Consider the following 18,678-nt stretch of genomic DNA (forward strand, 5'->3'; position numbering starts at 1 on the left):
AATCAAACGTATGTTTGGTCTTTTCACATTGTCCCGTATGTCTTGGAGGCTGTGTTCATTTCTTTGCACTCTTTTTTTCTCTAATCTGTCTTCTCGTTTTATTTCATTAATTTGATCTTCAATCGCTTTCTTCCCCTTGATTGAATCAGCTACTGAAGCTTGTGCATGTGTCACGAAGTTCTTGTGCCGTGTTTTTCAGCTTCATCAGATCATTTAAGGTCTTCTCTACACTCTAGTTAGCCAATCATCTAACCTTTTTTCAAGGTTTTAGCTTCCTTGTGATGGGTTAGAACATGCTCCTTTAGCTCAGAGAAGTTTGTTATTACCAACCTTCTGAAGCCTACTTCTGTCAACTTGTCAAACTCATTCTCCGTCCAATTTTGTTCTCTTGCTGGTGAGGAGCTGCAATCCTTTGGAGGAGAAGAGGTGCTCTGTGTTATGGAATTTTCAGCTTCTCTGGTTTCTCCTTATCTTTGTGGTTTTATCTACCTTTGGTCTGTGATGTTGGTGACCTACGGATGGGGTTTTGGTGTGGAAGTCCTTTTTGTTGATGTTGATGCTATTTCTTTCTGTTTGTTAGTTTTTCTTCTAACAGACCCTTCAGATGCAGATCTGTTGGAGTTTGCTGGAGGTCCACTCCAGACCTGGGTATCACCAGCGGAGGCTGCAGAACAGCAAATATTGCTGCCCTATCCTTCCTCTGGAAGCTTCATCCCAGAGGGGCACCCGCCTGTTTGAGGTGTCTGTCGTCCCCTACTGGGAAGTGTTTCCCAGTCAGGCTACACGGGAGTCAGGGACCCACTTGAGGAGGCAGTCCGTCCATTCTTGGAGCTCAGACGCCATGCTGAGAGAACCACTGCTCTCTTCAGAGCTGTGAGATGGGAACATTTACGTCTGGAGAAACTGTCTGCTGCCTTTTGTTCTATGCCCTGTCCGCAGAGGAGGAATCTATAGAGGCAGTAGGCCTTTCTGTGCTGTGGTGGTCTCTGCCCAGTTCATGCATCCAGGCCTCTTTGTTTACACTCTGAGCTACTCAAGCCTCGGCAATGGTGGACGCCTCTCCCACTGCCAGGCTGCAGCCTTGAATGTTGATCTCAGACTGCTGTGCTAGAAGTGAGCAAGGCTCCATGAGCGTGGGACCCGCCAAGCCAGACACCGGATGGTATCTCCTAGTCTGCTGGTTGCTAAGACTGTGGGAAAAGCTCAGTATTTGCTCAGGAGTGTAGGAGTGTACTGTTTCTCCAACTGCAGTCTGTCATGGTCTCCCTTGGCTAGGAAATGGAAATCCCCTCGACCCCTTGTGCTTCCCGGGTGAGGCGATGCCCCACCCTGCTTCTGCTTGCCTTCTGAGGGGTGCACCCGCTGTCCAACTCGTGCCAGTGAGATGAACCAGGTATCTCAGTTGGAAATGCAGAAATTCCCTGTCTTCTGTGTCAGTCTCGTTGGGAGCTGCAGACCGGAGCTGTTCATATTTGGCCATCTTGGAAGCCAATCTGAAAAATGGAATTTTTCTCATTTCTAATTTGGGTTTCTGTTTTCATCCAGCTGAGAAATGCTTGGCAAGCCTGCTTTATCTTTCTTACAATTAGAATTCAGAAGTAGAATTGTAATCATGGGACAAATTATTAATTCATGTTTATTTGAATTGAAAAGTGAACGTAACACTTTAATGAGAGGAAGTAAATATAATTTGGCTCATTGGTTTAATAATAGCGACTGCCTTTGCCAGTTAGGTCCTAGAGTAGACGTTGTCCATAAATAAGATAAATGTCACTTAAATTGTAGTGGAAAAATGTTAAAGTACATATAAATTACAATGATATGTCCTTTTAAACTATATTTACACTTGAGATAAAACAAAATTTAGAAGTCTTTAAAATGTATATGAGGAAACTTTTTTTTAGCAGATACATGAGCAGAAAAATAAGACCACAGACGTGGCAAGAATGATGGCAGAGGAGGAAGTTTCAGGTAGTTCTCTGAAGGAGATGATACCTGAGTACAATTTTGGAGACCTTTGTTTCTTTCTTTTTTTTCTTTTTTTTTGAGACGGAGTCTTGCTCTGTCCCTCAGGCTGGAGTGCAATGGTACAATCTCAGCTTATTGCAACCTCCGCCTCCAAGGTTCAAACCTCAGCCTCCTGAGTAGCTGGGACTACAGGTGCATGCCACCATGTCCAGCTAATTTTTTTTTTTTGTATTTTTAGTAGAGACTGGGTTTCACTATGTTGGCCAGGCTGGTCTCGAATTCCTGACCTCGGGTGATCCACCCGCCTTGGCCTCCGAAAGTACTGGGATTACAGGCATGAACCACCATGCCTGGCTGAAGACCTTTGTTTCTAATTGCTAGGGTTAAATTATGACTGCAACAGAAAATCCCTGCTGATATGGAACTTACTGAAATACAGAAGACTGACATAGAATGATATACAGCGTAACATCCAGCAGTGAAAGTGCCATGAAGAAAACAAAGCCAGATAAAGGACATGGAGAGATGGGCACTCTTTTAGACCAGGGCATGCAGAGATAGGGCTCACAGGCTGATAAGGTACTATTTGAGCTGACACCAGAGGGAAGTAAGAGTGGGAGTCATGGGATTGTCTGGGGGAAGTATATCTTACAGTAAGATAACAGTAAATGTAAAGACTGAGGCAAGAATGTGATTGATACATTCAAGGAATAGAAAACTAGTGAGAGGCCGCGCACAGTGGCTCACACCTGTAATCCCAGCACTTTGAGAGGCTGAGGTGGGAGGATCCATTGAGCCCAGGAGTTTGAGACCAGCCTGGGCAACATAGTAAAACCTCATCTCTGCAAAAAAAGAAAAGGAAGAAAACTGATGGGACTGGAGTAGCGTAGGCAAATAGGAGTGTGGTGAGCAGTGAGGTCAGAAACATGGTAGGGGGCTAGGGGTATTTAAAGCCATGCCATCTACTGTGGTAGCCATTACCCACATGTGGCTATTTAGTCTAAATATGATTAAAAATTTATTTCATCAGTTATATTTCAAGTGCTAATTAGTCACATATGGCTAATGGCTACTCTATTGGGCAATACAGATCTAGCACATTTTCGTTACTGTCAAACGTTTTGTTGGTTATTGTCCTCCTCATGGGCCAGACTTTTTCCACATCTGAAGGGAAGCCAGTAGAGGATTTTGAGAAAAGTGACATCATCTGGTTTTAAAAATTTTACTCTCTGCTGTAATAAAGGTTTGCCAGGTGAAGAGAAGGAGGGCATTTTGAGAAGAACGGTAATAAGTACAAAGGCTCAGAGGTTCCTTTACTACATAAAAGTTGTAAGAATTGAGTCTTAGCCTTTGACTTTTTTTGGTGAATTTTTATGTTGGTATACTTTTAAACTTATAAAAAAGTTACAAATATAGTACCAGGGGTCTGATATACTCTTTACCAAGACTCAGCAATTATTTACATTTCATCCCATTTGCTTTATTATCCTCTCTCCTCCATATGCGTAAGTAAATGTAGTGTGTGTGTGTGTGTGTGTGTGTGTATGTAAAATCCATTCCCATTTTGGGGGAGGTCCATTTGAGAGTAAATTTAGATATTGTGCCTTTTATCCATGAATACTTGAATGTGTACTTCCTATGAACAACTACTTTTCTCTCCTTTAACATAAGCCCAGTAGTTAATCAAAACAAGGAAATTATATTAGGTTGGTGCAAAAGTAATTGCAGTTTTTGCATTACTTTCAATGGCAAAAACCACAGTTACTTTTCGACCAACCTAATAGATACAATATTATTATCTAATCCACAGTGTATGTTCAGATTTTGTCACCGGTTACAATAATATGCTATATAACTATCTCCCCACCCCTCCATCCAGGGTCCACCCTAGGATCATGTGTAGGCTTTAGGTGTTAATACCTATTTGGTTTTCTTTAATCTGACACATTTCCTCAGTCTTTGTGTTTCTGATATATTTAAAGAATGTACAGGCCAGTTATTTTGTAGAAAATCTCAAAGTTTGAGTTTTTCTGGGATTTCCCCAGGATTAGATTCAGGTTGTGCATTTATATTCTTGGTTCACCATACGATATATATGATATTGCTTTCTCTCAAAACTGGTAATGTTAACTTTGGTCACTTGATTAAGGTGATGTCCGCCAGATTTTACTACTGTAAAGTTATTTCCCCTTTTGTAATAGGTAATTTGTGGCAGGCTACTTTGAGATTATGTAGTGACCTCTTTCTTTTTATTTTTTTAAATTTTTTGAGACGGAGTCTCGCTCTGTCGCCCAGGCTGAGGTGCAGCAGCATGATCTTGGCTCACTGCAAGCTCCATCTCCCAGGTTCACACCATTCTCCTGCCTCAACCTCCCAAGTAGCTGGGACTACAGACGCCCACCACCACACCCGGCTGATTTTTTGTGTTTTTAGTAGAGATGGGGTTTCACTGTGTTAGCCAGGATGGTCTTGATCTCCTGACCTCATGATCCGCCCGCTTCGCCTCCGAAAGTGCTGGGATTACAGGCGTGAGCCACTGCGCCCAGCCATAGTAACCTCTTTCTTTACCGAACTTTACCATACCAGTTTTATATCCATTTTTGATTTTCCTACACTCCCTCGTTCTTCATTTATTAATCAGCATTCTACTGTAAGGAAGAGCTTTCCCTTCACCCTCATTTATTTATTCATTTATTTACATCAGTGTGAATTCATGAATTATTTTATTCAGTGAGCTATAATCCATTACTATTAAATTGTCCCTGCTTTGTCCAGTGGGAACCCTTGCAAGCTGGGTGCATTGTTCTTTGGATATTTTTCCCGTTATTCTTTGGGAATTTCATTTCTTTAGGGTAACAAAATGTTCCAGGTTCCACTTATACCTGCTTGCCTCCTGCGCAGTAATGAGCTATTTCTCCAGAGAGCTTTGATTACTTTTTTGTAAGCGTTTGAAATTTAGTCTGAGGGTAATGAGTGACCACGGACACTCTGGGTGTGGTATGATCCAAATCAACATTTTAAAAAAAGATCACTCTGTTAATAGTGAATAGAAAACACTGAGTTATGAAACTGATCATAGAAAGAACAATTATGAGTATTTTCTAGTAATTTAGACAAACTATAATGCGGGTCTAAAAACAATATCAGTGAAGGGGGAACAAATAACTTTACACTGGAGAAACGTGGTGTGTACTGCTTCACCCAGGTGATCAAGGTCAACATCAGTAGTGATGTTCTGTTGATAGTTTGTACCCTTAGTATGAGGTAATGAAAATGGCATTTATGTCTGTGGTCTTCCTCCTGAAAACCCAATAACCCCAGTATAATCATGAGAAAAACATGAGACAGATCCCATTTGAATTACATAATGGTCCCATTTGAAGATCACATAATGATAACTACAAAATACCTGACCAGTACTCCTCAAAACTGTCAAGGTTCTCATCAAAACTGTCATGGGCTTTAGGTAACAGCAATATGTTAATATTGATTCATTATAACAATGTACCATACTACTGTAACATATTAATAACAGGGGAAACTGGGATGGGATGCATGGAATGTCTGTACTATCTTCACAGTCTTTTTGTAAACAATACTTTTTTTTTTAAAAAAAAAGTTTATTAAAAAACACTATCAGTGGAGTGAAATAAGTAGGGTTTATTTTTAGGTGTGTAAATGAGTGATGTTTTTACATAATGCGTCATGATAACTCCTTCAGAGTAGTCAGTTGTGAAGGCTATAAAAATAGTGCAGCTGTTCAAAATGTTTTGCAGCTCTTTGGAGTCTTTAATAAATTCTTTCAGCTATCTTACAGTCTTTTAAGACAGTGGTCTCCAGCCTTTTTGACACTAGGGACTGCTTTCATGGAAAACCATTTATCTACTTATGGAGGCTGCAGGTATGGCTTCAGGTTTAAACTGTTCCACCTCACGTCAGATCATCAGCCATGAGATTCTCATTAGGAGCGCACAACCTAGATCCCCAACATGCACAATTCACAATAGGGTTTGCACTCCTATGAGAATCTAATGCTGCCACTGATCTGACAGGAGGCGGAGCTCAGGCAGTGATGTTCACTTGCCTGCCGTCCACCTACTGCTGTGTGACCCAGTTCCTAACAGGCCACCACCTACTGCTGTGTGACCCAGTTCCTAACAGGCCACAGACTGGTATTGGTCTACTGCCCAAGGGTTGAGGACCCCTGTTTTAAGATACACTTGAGTGAGAGACAGAGTAATGTAGCAGTCAAAGCTGTGACCATACAGAAGTTTCTCAAGCTTTCTAAACCTCAAAGTGGGTATAACAACTTACATTAAAAAGTTGTTGTGAGCTAAATGAGATAAGTAATAGATTTCTGTCCTTTGAGGGAGAATTTTATTTTTGAAAGCAGCTATAAGTTATTTGGAGCCTGGTCTGGTTTATATTTGAAGTAAACTTGGTATTAATATTTTTTGTCAAGAGCAAGATAAAAAAATTTGGTGGTACTAATTTTTGTGTGGCCTATACATTTTTATAAAGGTAATTTTAGACTTACAGTAGAATTGCATATCATGCTTACTCTCCTCCAGTCAGTGACAGATCAGAGAGGTGATATGCCCTTTTCAGTACATCTTATTTTTTTTTTTTTAATGGTTTATCACTTTTGGTGGCTTGGGGGGAAGGGTACCGCTCTGTTTCCCAGGCTGGAGTGCAGTGGCTTGATCACTGCTCACTGCAACCTTGACCTCCCCGGCTCAAGCAATCCTCCCACCTCAGCCTCTGAGTACCTGCAACCACAGGCATGCACCCACTGCACCTGGCTAATTTTTGTATTTTTTGTACAGACTGGGTTTCGTCATGTTGCCCAGGCTGGTCTTGAACTCCAGGCCTCAAGCAGTTGGCCCACTTGGGCCCCCCAAAGTGCTGGGATTAGAGGCATGATCCACTGTGCTCAGTGTCATGTTTTAAATTATTTTTATTTTTAAATAATTTTGACCTTTATTTTAAATTCAGGGCGTACATGCACATATTTATTTCATGGGCATATTGCATGATGCTGAGGTTTGAGATATGAATAATCCCATCACCCAGATAGCAAGCATAGTACCCAACGGTTAGTTTTTCAGCCCTTGTCCTCCTCCCTCCCTTCCCTTTCTATTAGTCCTCAGTGCCTTTTGTTCCCATCTTTATGTCCCTGAGTACCCAGTGTTTAGCTCCTAGTTGTGAGGGAGAACATGGGTTTTGGTTTTCTGTTCCTGTGTTAATTCACTTAACTCAGTACATCTTAACAGGGATACATGATGTCAGTATGTATTACTGGTGATGTTAATCAGTTCAGGTGCAGTCTGCTAGGATTCTGTACTGTAAATTTAGTATTTTCCTTTAACACGAAATATTTTAGGAGTAATAATTTGAGACTATGCTTAAAACTTGCACCCACTAACTTTAGCATCCATTAGTGTTTCCTCCCACAGTGGTTATTACTGTGGAATTCTAAAGGTGGTTTTTATCTTTACCTTGTTCCTCCTATGTCTATTAATTGAAATTCTTCTGTAAGGAAGAGTTGTCCTCTTTCCCTCATTAAAATTTTTAAAGTCACTTTGGGAGGCTGGGATGGGCGGATCACGAGGTCAGATCGAGACCATCCTGGCTAACATGGTGAAACCCCGTCTCTACTAAAAAAATACAAAAAAACTAGCCAGACGAGGTGTCAGGCGCCTGTAGTCCCAGCTACTGGGGAGGCTGAGGCAGAAGAATGGCATAAACCCGGGAGGTAGAACTTGCAGTGAGCCGAGATCCGGCCACTGCACTCCAGCCTGGGCAACAGAATGAGACTCCGTCTCATAAAAAAAAAAAAAAAAAAAAATTTTAAAGTCCATGTTGGTACCTGGATTTTTAAGTTAAGAACCAGTTGAACCTACAGGTGTGTTTTAATTTGAGGAAAAAGAATAGATGCTTCATTTGTAAGTTTAGAGCCGAATAGAATCGTAAACTCAGTTGTATTTTGTGATTTATACATTTCACTTTCTAAATTTTCTTTTTATGTGATTTTTATTTTTGTCATTTGTAAAGTGAGTTTTTAATAAGAACTCGTGAAACTACGTGATTTTTCTCACATCAAATATCTCCAAGTTATAAGCTAGAGGAAACTAAATAAATTGTATTTTATGTTCATATGTATTTTTAAGTTTTGTAATTTAATAACTACTTTTGAATGAAAACATTACCTTTAGCTCTTTTTTTTTTCCTTTCTTAGGCTTGAAAAGGAATACACTACAATAAAAACGAAAGAAATGGAAGAGCAAGTTGAAATTAAAGTAAGCATTTTGGGGCTTTTTAAAGTACTGATTGATTGAAATCAATTATTAGACAGTAGATGTTTAAAGTTTATACTTCTTATATTCATAAATGTGTTTACCATCCTACTAGATTATAATTAAAAATAGACATTTCAAAAAAGTAGAATAATGCGACTGAAGTGGCTTTCATTCCAGTGTGAAGGAGAGCAAGCTTTTCCCTTTTTCTAGATTTGTTGGTGGCTCATCAGGAGAGAACACTTCCATGGGGAAGATAATTATCATTCCATTTAAGCATGTTTTTTAAAGTTGCAGAGAAGACAATCTGTAATAACACTTTCTGTGCTGAGACCAACAAGAGTATAATCTCAGGCAAACATTAAATAGAGCACATATTACACTAGAACTAATTGTGGTTGCTCTGGAGCTACAGAAAGCTTTGACTGATTTGACTTTTTCTTCTCTAAGCAAGGGTTATACTTTTGAACTACTTCTTTCCAGAAAATCAAGGAGATTTTCAATTCAAAGGGCATGTAAATACCCTATATGTACCCTAAAAATATAAAATTTGTTCCCCCCTGTCCCCATAAACCAAGGAATTATTGAGTTGAGGGTCTGTGGCACTCTTGGAGCTGGGACTTGAGAAAAATTGTGTTGCCTTTTATGCTGATATTGTAGAGTGGGGATGATAAGTGGAAGCATGAGTCAAAGAGCTTAGTGATTGGCCAATTCAATTTCTAATCTCTTTATTCTCTTCCACCCCCCAAGCCCCTGGAGAAAAGGGTTAAAAGTAAAATAATTTTAATGGAGTGACTCACTCCTCCCTTTTTAAACTTCATGTTTGAATGTGTCTGATTTTTGACTTGGACCTGGCAAGACATTATATGACCACCTTATTTTTCTCCTTTTACAAGGGAATGGGTTCTGTTAAACTAATACTCTCTCCTTACTTGATCCTCCTCAAAAGCTTCTAGGAGACAGTCTCTCCAGTTTTCTTATGTTAACTCTCTCTTACCAACTCTGTCCTCCATTTTCTAGAGATTCTATTCCCATTTCTATCACTGAACCTTATCAAATGGAAATAGATACTTCCACATTTTTTATATATAGAGAAAAGACCCATGTGGATGTTTTTCCCTTCCTCTTTTTTTTTTAATTCTGTCACCCAACTGCTGCTCTACTATTTGCTTTTCTTTTTTTCTTTTTCTTTTTCTTTTTTTTTTTTTTGAGATGAAGTCTTGCACTGTCGCCCAGGCTGTAGTGCAGTGGTGCAATCTTGGCTCACTGCAAGCTCCACCTCCTGGGTTCACACCATTCTCCTGCCTCAGCCTCCCGAGTAGCTGGGACTACAGGTGCCCGCCACCACACCTGGCTAATTTTTTGTATTTTTAGTAGAGATGGGGTTTCGCCGGGTTAGCCAGGATGGTCTCGGTCTCCTGACCTTGTGATCCACCCGCCTTGGCCTCCCAAAGTGCTGGGATTACAGGTGTGAGCCACCACGCCTGGCCCTATTTGCTTTTCTTTTAGGTACCATGAATAAGGGTACTTTTACTGAAAGTAAAAAGTACGTCGTCGTGATGAGTGAGGAGAGAGTATGAGTTTTCACATACTACGAATATTTGGAACTGCAAATCAAGAATCTGAGGATGGGGAAGCCATCCTGTTCATTTCACCACACTATGTTATTGAAAAAAAAAATCACAGTTCTATGGACAATCCTTACTCTTGAAGGGGTTTCTTATAAAATTAAGTACATGAATGTACGAATACCAAAAGGCATTTTCAGAAAACAGATTTTTAGCTGACTTTCACCTATACCTGCAGTCTTTTCTTTTCTTTTTTCTCCTTTCCTCTCCTCTCCCCTCCCCTCCCCTTCCCTCCCCCCAATCCCCTCCTCTCAACCCTCCCCCTCCTCTCCCCTCGCCCTCCGTCACTCAAATTGGAGTGCAGTGGCACAATCTTGGCTCATTTGCAGCCTTGACATCCCACGTTCAAGCGATCCTTCCACCTCAGCCTTCTAAGTAGCTGGGACTACAGGTGCGTGCCACCATGCCCAGCTAAGTTTTTGTGTTTTTGGTAGAGACAGAGTTTCACCATGTTGCCCAGGCTGGTCTTGAACTCCTGAACTCAGGCGATCCGCCTGCCTTGGCCTCCCAAAGTGCTGAGATTACAGGCATGAGCTACCACGCCCAGCCATTTGCAGTATTTTCTATACTTTGCTTTTTGGGGAAAGTTATAGTTCATATTCCTAAAGAAATGCTTTTGAATCTAGCTCCATATGTCTCAAGGCAGTTGGCATAAAATTGTCTATAGAGAAGAATCTGGGAAAAAGAGTTTAGAAAGTTAATGGAACACATCAGGTAAATAAAGTGCTGATCTCAAAGGTAGTCTGTTCTCTTTGTATAATATTGTTTCCATGTAGTTCTTTCTTACACCATTTTCATCTCTTTCTTCACTCCCCAATTCTACAAAATATAAAAACCAAAACAACTTTTGAATATCTAGTTTTTTTAACTTCATATTTAGGGGTGTCTCATTTTTTTTTTCGACTGAATACTTTTTTTTTTATTATTATACTTTAAGTTCTGGGATACATGTGCAGAACCTGCAGTTTTGTTACATAGGTATACACGTGCCATGGTGGTTTGCTGCACCCATTAACGCGTCATCTATGTTAGGTATTTCTCCTAATGCTATCCCTTCCCTAGCCCTCCACCCCCTGACAGGCCCCAGTGTGTGATGTTCCCCTCCCCTGTGTTCATGTGTTCTCGTTCAACTCCTTATGAGCGAGAACATGTGGTGTTTCGTTTTCTGTTCCTGTGTTAGTTTGCTGAGAATGATGGTTTCCAGCTTCATCCATGTCCCTGCAAAAGACATGAACTCATCCTTTTTTTATGGCTACATAGTATTCCATGGTGTATATGTGCCACATTTTCTTTATCCAGTCTATCATTGATGGGCATTTGGGTTGGTTCCAGGGTGTCTGATTTTTTTGCTTAGACTCTGACAACTCATTCTAATCATGATCAGATGACCAGCTTATTTACAATTCATTAACCAGATATAATATTAATTGAGCCTTGCTGTAAAATGGGAAATGCTACTCCTTGTGCACACTCCCTCCCTCCCACAAAAGTCTCTTTTACAAGAGAATGGGTTCTAGTTGTAAACTAGTACTTTCTTGCTTTGGTTTTTTTTAAAAGTCCGTGGGAAGATGGTTTTGTGCTATTATTTTTACAGGCCATTGGTATGATCATCAAATTGTTTGATGTTTTGATATGGAAGTATAAAATCAGCCTTTGGTGTTGTGAAATGTGTTTATAAGGTCTCTGTTGTTTTTACTTTAATTTAATTATAAGACCTTTGGGGTGATGACCTTCTATTCTAAGAACCATATTTGTCAGTGAGCCTCCTGGTTAAGATGTGACTTTTAAATATTTTTTTCACCTCTTCCCTAAAAGTGTTATAGGAAGATTTTGATAATAATGTCTTCATATGGAGAAGCTTAAATTTTGCTCTGTGAAATTTTTTGTTAATAGAAACATCTTTATCAGTATCTTCTTCTAGTCTATTGATGTTCTGCCTGATGGGGAAGAGGTAAGAAATATTAAAATTCTAGTTTGGCCAGGTGCGGTGGCTCACACCTGTAATCCTAGCACTTTGGGAGGCCGAGGCAGGCGGATCACTTGAGCCCAGGAGTTTGAGACCAGCCTGGACAATATAGCAAGACCCCATCTCAATTTTAAAAAAGAAAAACATTATAAAAATAAAATTCTAACTTATATTAGGATAACCCACAAATCTTTAAAAAGGAAAAAAACTTTGATTCAGATAGACGTACGAACAGATAATCTAATTTTTATGTTTAAATTTGTGCTCCGGGATGCAGAGATCTAAAGCCATATAAAGGGAAGTATGAGAAATTCTGGCCGGTTTTTAGTCAAAAGTTAAGTATTTTTCCTGTTTAAAAACTATGGTACATTTCAGATATGCTGAAACCCAGAAAATAATATAAAAGTGCTCACATATTTACTGCCTGGTGTAAAAATGAAAAAAAAAAGAAAAAAAAAGAGAAGTACTACCTAAGTTGCCCAGGAATTACATTTTGGCAATCAATGTGAAGTATTAGAAATGAAGCTTACATTTATTTAGCCCTTAATATATGATGGGTCACTTACATGCATTATTTCCCCTTATTCTTAGAACAGAATTATTAAAGGGTTCTTACCCTTACCTGTGAAGAAATTAGGCTTCAGAAAGCTCAAATAATATGCCAGTGGTCACACTGCGAGGAAACAGAGTCAAGGATTTGAAGTCTGATTTGTGTTATTCTAAGGCCCATGTGTATTCTTCAGTATATACATGGTGCTACTGCTGCTTTCCCAGAGAGACTTTGATGTATTTGTGATGTAAGATTTGGATGCCCATTTTTCTCTGGCATATCAAACTTTTCATTAAAAAACTAATGGCTACGTAATAATATCCAAGGGAGATATGCTAGCCTGATTTATTCAATAACACTTCATTTAACAGATAATTTATAGTGCCTATTAGATGCCCAAGCACTATTCTAGGCACTTGAAATGTGGCTATGAAGTAGACCATGTTCTGTCCTCATGGAGGTTATATTTTAATATGGAAATAACAATAAACAGAAAAGTCAAATGTACAGTATTTCGGATGATGATTAAGTGTTAAGGAGAAAAAATAACCTCAGGGAGGGGGAATGTAAAACGATAGTGTTTGGGTGGAAAATTTAGAGAAGTTAACCAGGTGATTTTTGAAAAAAGACCTGAAGGAAGTAATGGGGCTAGATATGTGACTATCTGGAAGAAGGGCAGAACCTATTCAGGAGTGTGCCTGGTGACAAACAGTAAAGTGGCATTGTGGATGGGACAGCATGTATGATGAGAAAGGTAGCAAGTAAGATGGAGCAGGTTGTAGATAATGTAGGATGTTGTCAACAGTGGTAAGGACTTTGACTTTTACTCTGGTTAGATGGCAGTTTTCAGTAGAGAAGGACAAAATGTGATTTAAGTTCAGTCGATCCTTCGGTTGCTGTGTTGAGAGTAAATTGCAGGGGTTGAGAGCAGTTCTAGTGAAGGCTGATGTGGTAATGCAGACAAAAGATGATGGTGGGCCAGGCATGCCTACCATCAGGGTGGCTTATGCCTGTAATCCCAGCACTTAGGGAGGCCGAGGTGGGCGGATTCCTTGAGCCCAGGAGTTCAAGACCAGCCTGGGCAACGTAGTGGGCCCCTGTCTCTACAAAATTTTTTTTTCAGATTAGCCAGGTGTAGTGGTGCATGCCTGTAGTCCTAGCTGCTCAGGAGGTGGAGGCAGGAGGATCACTAGAACCTGGGAAGCTGAGGCTGCAGTGAGCTGTGATCATGCCACTGCATTCCTTCCTGCGTGACAGAGTGAGACCCTGTCTTAAAAAAAAAAAAAAAAAAGGATGGTGGTGGCTTGGACTGAGGTAAGAAGTAATTGGATTCTGAATAGATTTTAAATATAAAGTGGACAGCTAGAATGTAGAGATGTGTGAGGAGGAGGAATCAAGCCTTGTGGTCTGAGCAGGTAGATAAATGGTGTTCCCATTACCTGAGATAGGAAAGACTACAGGAGAATTTGGTTTAGTGGGGATACCAGGAGCCCAATTTTGGATATTTTGGGAATGAGATGCCTAGGAGATGTCCAATTAGCTTCTTAAATATTCAGATCTGAAATTACGAGAAGCAAAGCTCAAAATATAAATTTGGCAGTTATTGGCAGTTACTCATGGTATTGAAAGCCATGAGAATGGGTGAGATTATTTGGGAAATGAGTGTAGATAAAATAGAGAAGAGTTCAAGAATTGAGCCTGAGAATAAACCAGCATTTAAAGATGAGGAAGACAAGTAGAAAGTAGCAAAGTAGGAGAAAACCAGGTAGGCGTAGTTCCTAGAAGCCAAGGGATAGTGAGAAAGAGAGAAGGATTTACCATGTCAAATACTGAAGATAGTTTTTGTGAAATGAGGATAGAGAAACAGCCATTGCATTTTTCAGCATGATTATAATTTATCCTAGAAACAAGTGGAACAGAATGGTAGGTACTAAAACCTAATTGGAATAGAAGTAGAAAAATTAGAGATATTTTTCAAGGAATTTGCTGTAAGGATGAAAGAAATGGGACAGTAGCTAGAGAGGGTAATTATGTTGAATTTTTTGTTTCTGTTTTCTATATTTTTTTAAGATAGAAGAAATAACTACATGCTTTTACGGTGATAATCAAGTAGGAAAAATTGATCATTATGAATGGGGGATAATCACTGGAGTCAGGAGGATATGGAATTTAGTGCAAAGTTAGGAGATGTTACTTAATATGCTAGCATGAATAGTTAATCCACAATAACAGGAAATCAAAATATATGGACAAAAATGCAGTTAGGATATAGGATGTGGTTTTGGGAGCTTGTAAAATTCTCTTCTAATTGCCTCAGTTTTTTTCAGTGAAGTCATAGGCAAGATTATCAACTGAGAGACAATGGATTGGAGAGTTGCTGGTTTGAAGAGAGAGGAATAGGTGTGAAATAGTGATTTAGGGGTATAGAAGGACATTATTATTGCTAAGAACCACATTGAATTTAGTGATCAGTAATTTAAATAAACATCATGGTTTTGTTTTTCTTGGGTCATATTTACTGGCATAGGTACAGGCTCAAAACTGTCAGAGAGTTGATCCAGAGTAGTGTTTTTTCCAGGCAGGTATACTACGAAGGGGGAGAAGGGCAAGGGGGCTTAAAAGCAAGGGAGGTGTATAATGATTGCAAATTAAACTTTGTCAAGAAGGAAGAAAGAACATCAAGGATTGAGGGACAGTGAAAAGTTGTTGGGATCACTAGATTGTCTCAATGAAAGCAATTGTTGGGGTTGGGTTACTTTGTAAACTGAGTAAGCTGGAAAGAATAGGAAATGGTGATTGAAGAGTGGGTTATTTGAAACGAGATTATCCTATTTCAGGATATTAAGGTTGCTTTTAGTTTTTTATTATTTAATGCTAATGGTTAACATCTTTGTATATAACAAGGTTTTTTGTCTCTTATTGTTATTTCCATAGCCAGTTGTAAAAAGTAGAATTAATAAGTTATAGGATATTAGCACTTTAAAGACTTTTACTGTGCAGTACATAAATTTCCTAAAGAATGTGTCCACGGTATGTTTGTCTTAGCAACAAGTTTCCATTTCATGACTACTTTGCCAACACTAAGTATTTCATTCTTACTCTCACTTTTAGTCCTCTTTTTTTCTAGTTTGGTAGGTCAAAATATTGTCTCTATTTTCTTTTTCAATGTACAAGACAAACATTTTTATGTAGCTATATCTAGGTATCTTCTTCTTTGTGGTTTTCACTTTAAAGTTTAGGAAGCACTCTATTCTAGAAAATGTGAGGAAGATATTGAAGAATTATTGAGAATCAATCAGGTGGTAGATTTTAGTTGTTAACTTTTCTATGTATCATCAATAAACAGTTCAAAAATATCCTGGAAGAAGAAGTTCAATTTGAAATAAAAATAAAAGTATATCCAGGAGTAACCTAAATGAAAAATAGAACAGGACCTAACAAACACTGGAAAACTTTACACACAGACATTTTAAAAAGAAAACTAAAGATAGACAAAAATAGCTCCATGTTATATAAAGATATGAATTTCCCAGTGATTTTTTTTTTTTTTTTTTTTTTTTGAGACAGAGCCTTGCTCTGTCACCTAGGCTGGAGTGCAGTGGTATGGTCTTGGCTCACTGCAACTTTCACCTCCTGAATTCAAGCGGTTCTCCTGCCTCAGCCTCCTAAGTAGCTGGGATTACAGGCATGCACCACCACGCCAGGCTGATTTTTGTATTTTTAGTAGAGACAGTGTTTCACCATGTTGACCAGGCTGGTCTCGAACTTCTGGCCTCAAGTGATACACCTGCCTTGGCCTCCCAAAGTTCTGGGATTACAGCTGTAAACCATTGTACCTGGCCCTCAAATTCAGTGAAATTTAATTCCTTGTAAAATTCCAGGGCATTAAAAAAGCTTAAGAATAATTCTAAAAATAGACAAAAGTAGTAAAATAATATTCATGCCTAACTTCAAAAATATTGTGGGCAGTGCTTATCATTGAGTATTTGGCATATATTAGATGCTATACTATCTCATTTAATTTTTCATTTCCCTGTAGGTTTTATTACTCTAATTTCTGGATGAGGAAATGGAGATTCTAAAACATTGAATGTCATATACAAGTGTTAATTGTAGAATGAGAATTTGAACTTAAATCTGCCTAACTTCAAAACCTAGTTTCTTAACTACTTTAATATACTAGTATTTGGGGTTTGGGAATAATAGACAAATATAAGAATGGGGGATATTAGCTCTACCAGGTATTAAAACAGATTTCAAAGCTATAATTACCAAAATACTGTTATATTCGGTTAAAAAATATATATATATAGTAACACTTGAAACTTAAAAGTAACCCTGAGGCCGGGCACAGGGCTCATGCCTGTAATCCCAGCACTTTGGGAGGCCGAGGCGGGTGAATCACAAGATCAAGACCACCCTGGCTAACATGGTGAAACCCCGTCTGTACTAAAAATACAAAAAATCAGCTGGGTATGGTGGCGGGCATCTGTAGTCCCAGCTACTCCGGAGGCTGAGGCAGGAGAATGGCGTGAACCCGGGAGGCGAAGCTTGCAATGAGTCAAGATCATACCACTGCACTCTAGCCTGGGCGACAGAGCGAGACTCTGTCTCAAAAAAAAAAAAACATAAACAAACAAACAAACAAAAAACTTAAAAAAAAGCAAAAGGCCTGAAATGGTCTGTATTAACTGAAAAAATCTATTCTATTGATCAATTCCTGATGTAAATATTATACAAATGAGGAAGTGGTGATTTATTTTTAAATGGTGTTAATAAGCATTTGGTTAATTGCTTGTGGAAGAAAATCAATTTAGATTTTTATTTACAATGAAATAGATTTCAGAAGCCTTAAAGGGGGTTGGGGAAGGAAATCCAGATGAGTGTTTTCAGTTCTAAATTTTATTTTAGCATGATTTCTGTCATAACTTCATTCACTCAGTTGTCTGATGGGAACTTAGTTTTCTGAGTCTTTTGAGATAAAACATTACCTTTTGTTGATGTAATATGATTGAGAACATCGTGAGAATCCCATTTATTTCTTTGACTCTCTAGAGTTTAGCAGCATTTAATAATTGCTTATTTGTGTAGACCACTATGCTGCACACAGTAGGAGGAGCCAAGCCATGAGAACATTTTCTACTTCTCAAGCTATTATTTTGTCTGAGATTAGTTATTCGCTCTCCTATATATCATAATGTCCATTTCAGATCATCTGAATTGTAGTGAATAGAACAGGAAATCTAATTTGCAAAGTATCTTTGTAATAACTCTAAGATTTGTTTCAATTTGTGATCCGCTTAATAAGATACAGTAATTCAATTCATAGAGCCTCTCATTTCCCTGCACTAAGACTTTATATGTTATAATAAACCATATTTAAGCATTTACTGGCAAAATAATAGGTTGAATTGATGGAAGAATTTTCTGAGACAAACATTTTTCAGCAGAAATTTATAGGAAGGTGGGGCTGGAAAAAGCCTTGATTAAGTTCTGGAGCAAATTGGTACAAAAATGTAAGTGATTACCTTGAGGCTGGGCGCAGTGGCTCATGCCTATAAACCCAGCATTTTGGGAGGCTGAGGCAGGCAGATCACGAGGTCAGGAGATCGAGACCTTCCTGGCTAACACGGTGAAACCCCATCTGTACTAAAAATACAAAAAATTCGCTGAGCATGGTGGCACGGCCTGTAGTTCCAGCTACTCAGGAGATGGAGTCAGGAGAATCACTTGAACCTGGGAGGCAGAGGTTGCAGTGAGCTGAGATCGCACCACTGCATTCCAGCCTGGGCAACAGAGCGAGACTCCGTCTCAAAAAAAAAAAAAAAAAAAAAAAAAGAGCTATTACCTTGAAACTGAAATTTGAGTGATGGCAGAATGAAGGGGCAACATCTGAGGAATTTGAAAATGAAAAAGATAACTTCTAAAGGGGATTAATAAGCAATTATATTGGTGGATATGCAAAAATAACTTTTTAAAAATGTCGAGTGACTTGGATTTAATACTTGATGACAGTAATTAGACAACTTTCTGGGAACCAGGCATTGAATAATTAGGTAAAGGGTTTCTTTAAAAAATCTGGTTTTACTTTTTGAACTATGAGAAAGTGCTAGTAATTGGAGCTGTTTTCTCAGAAAAAATTAATAAATTCTTTGTATTTTCAGAATTTTGCAACTAAATGGAGACTATTGAAGCCTAAATGGGCATTTTTTTTTTTTTTTAATTTGAGACAAGGTCTTGCTCTGTTGCCCAGGATGGAGTGCTGTGATG

The 18,678-nt window shown here is 38.8% G+C and overlaps 1 protein-coding gene across 3 annotated transcripts in view; it reads left to right on the plus strand.

Annotated features, from left to right (window-relative positions):
- Positions 1–18,678, plus strand: part of EVI5 (ecotropic viral integration site 5) — a 281,488-nt gene that overhangs the window by 116,142 nt on the left and 146,668 nt on the right. For all 3 annotated transcript variants that reach the window (XM_023231039.2, XM_023231037.2, XM_023231040.2), the window contains one exon: positions 8,207–8,267. In XM_023231039.2, coding sequence (XP_023086807.2) covers positions 8,207–8,267 — 61 coding nt within the window. The remainder of the gene's footprint in view (positions 1–8,206; positions 8,268–18,678) is intronic.

Source organism: Piliocolobus tephrosceles, chromosome 1 (genome assembly GCF_002776525.5).
Source record: "Piliocolobus tephrosceles isolate RC106 chromosome 1, ASM277652v3, whole genome shotgun sequence".
Lineage (NCBI taxonomy): Eukaryota > Metazoa > Chordata > Mammalia > Primates > Cercopithecidae > Piliocolobus > Piliocolobus tephrosceles.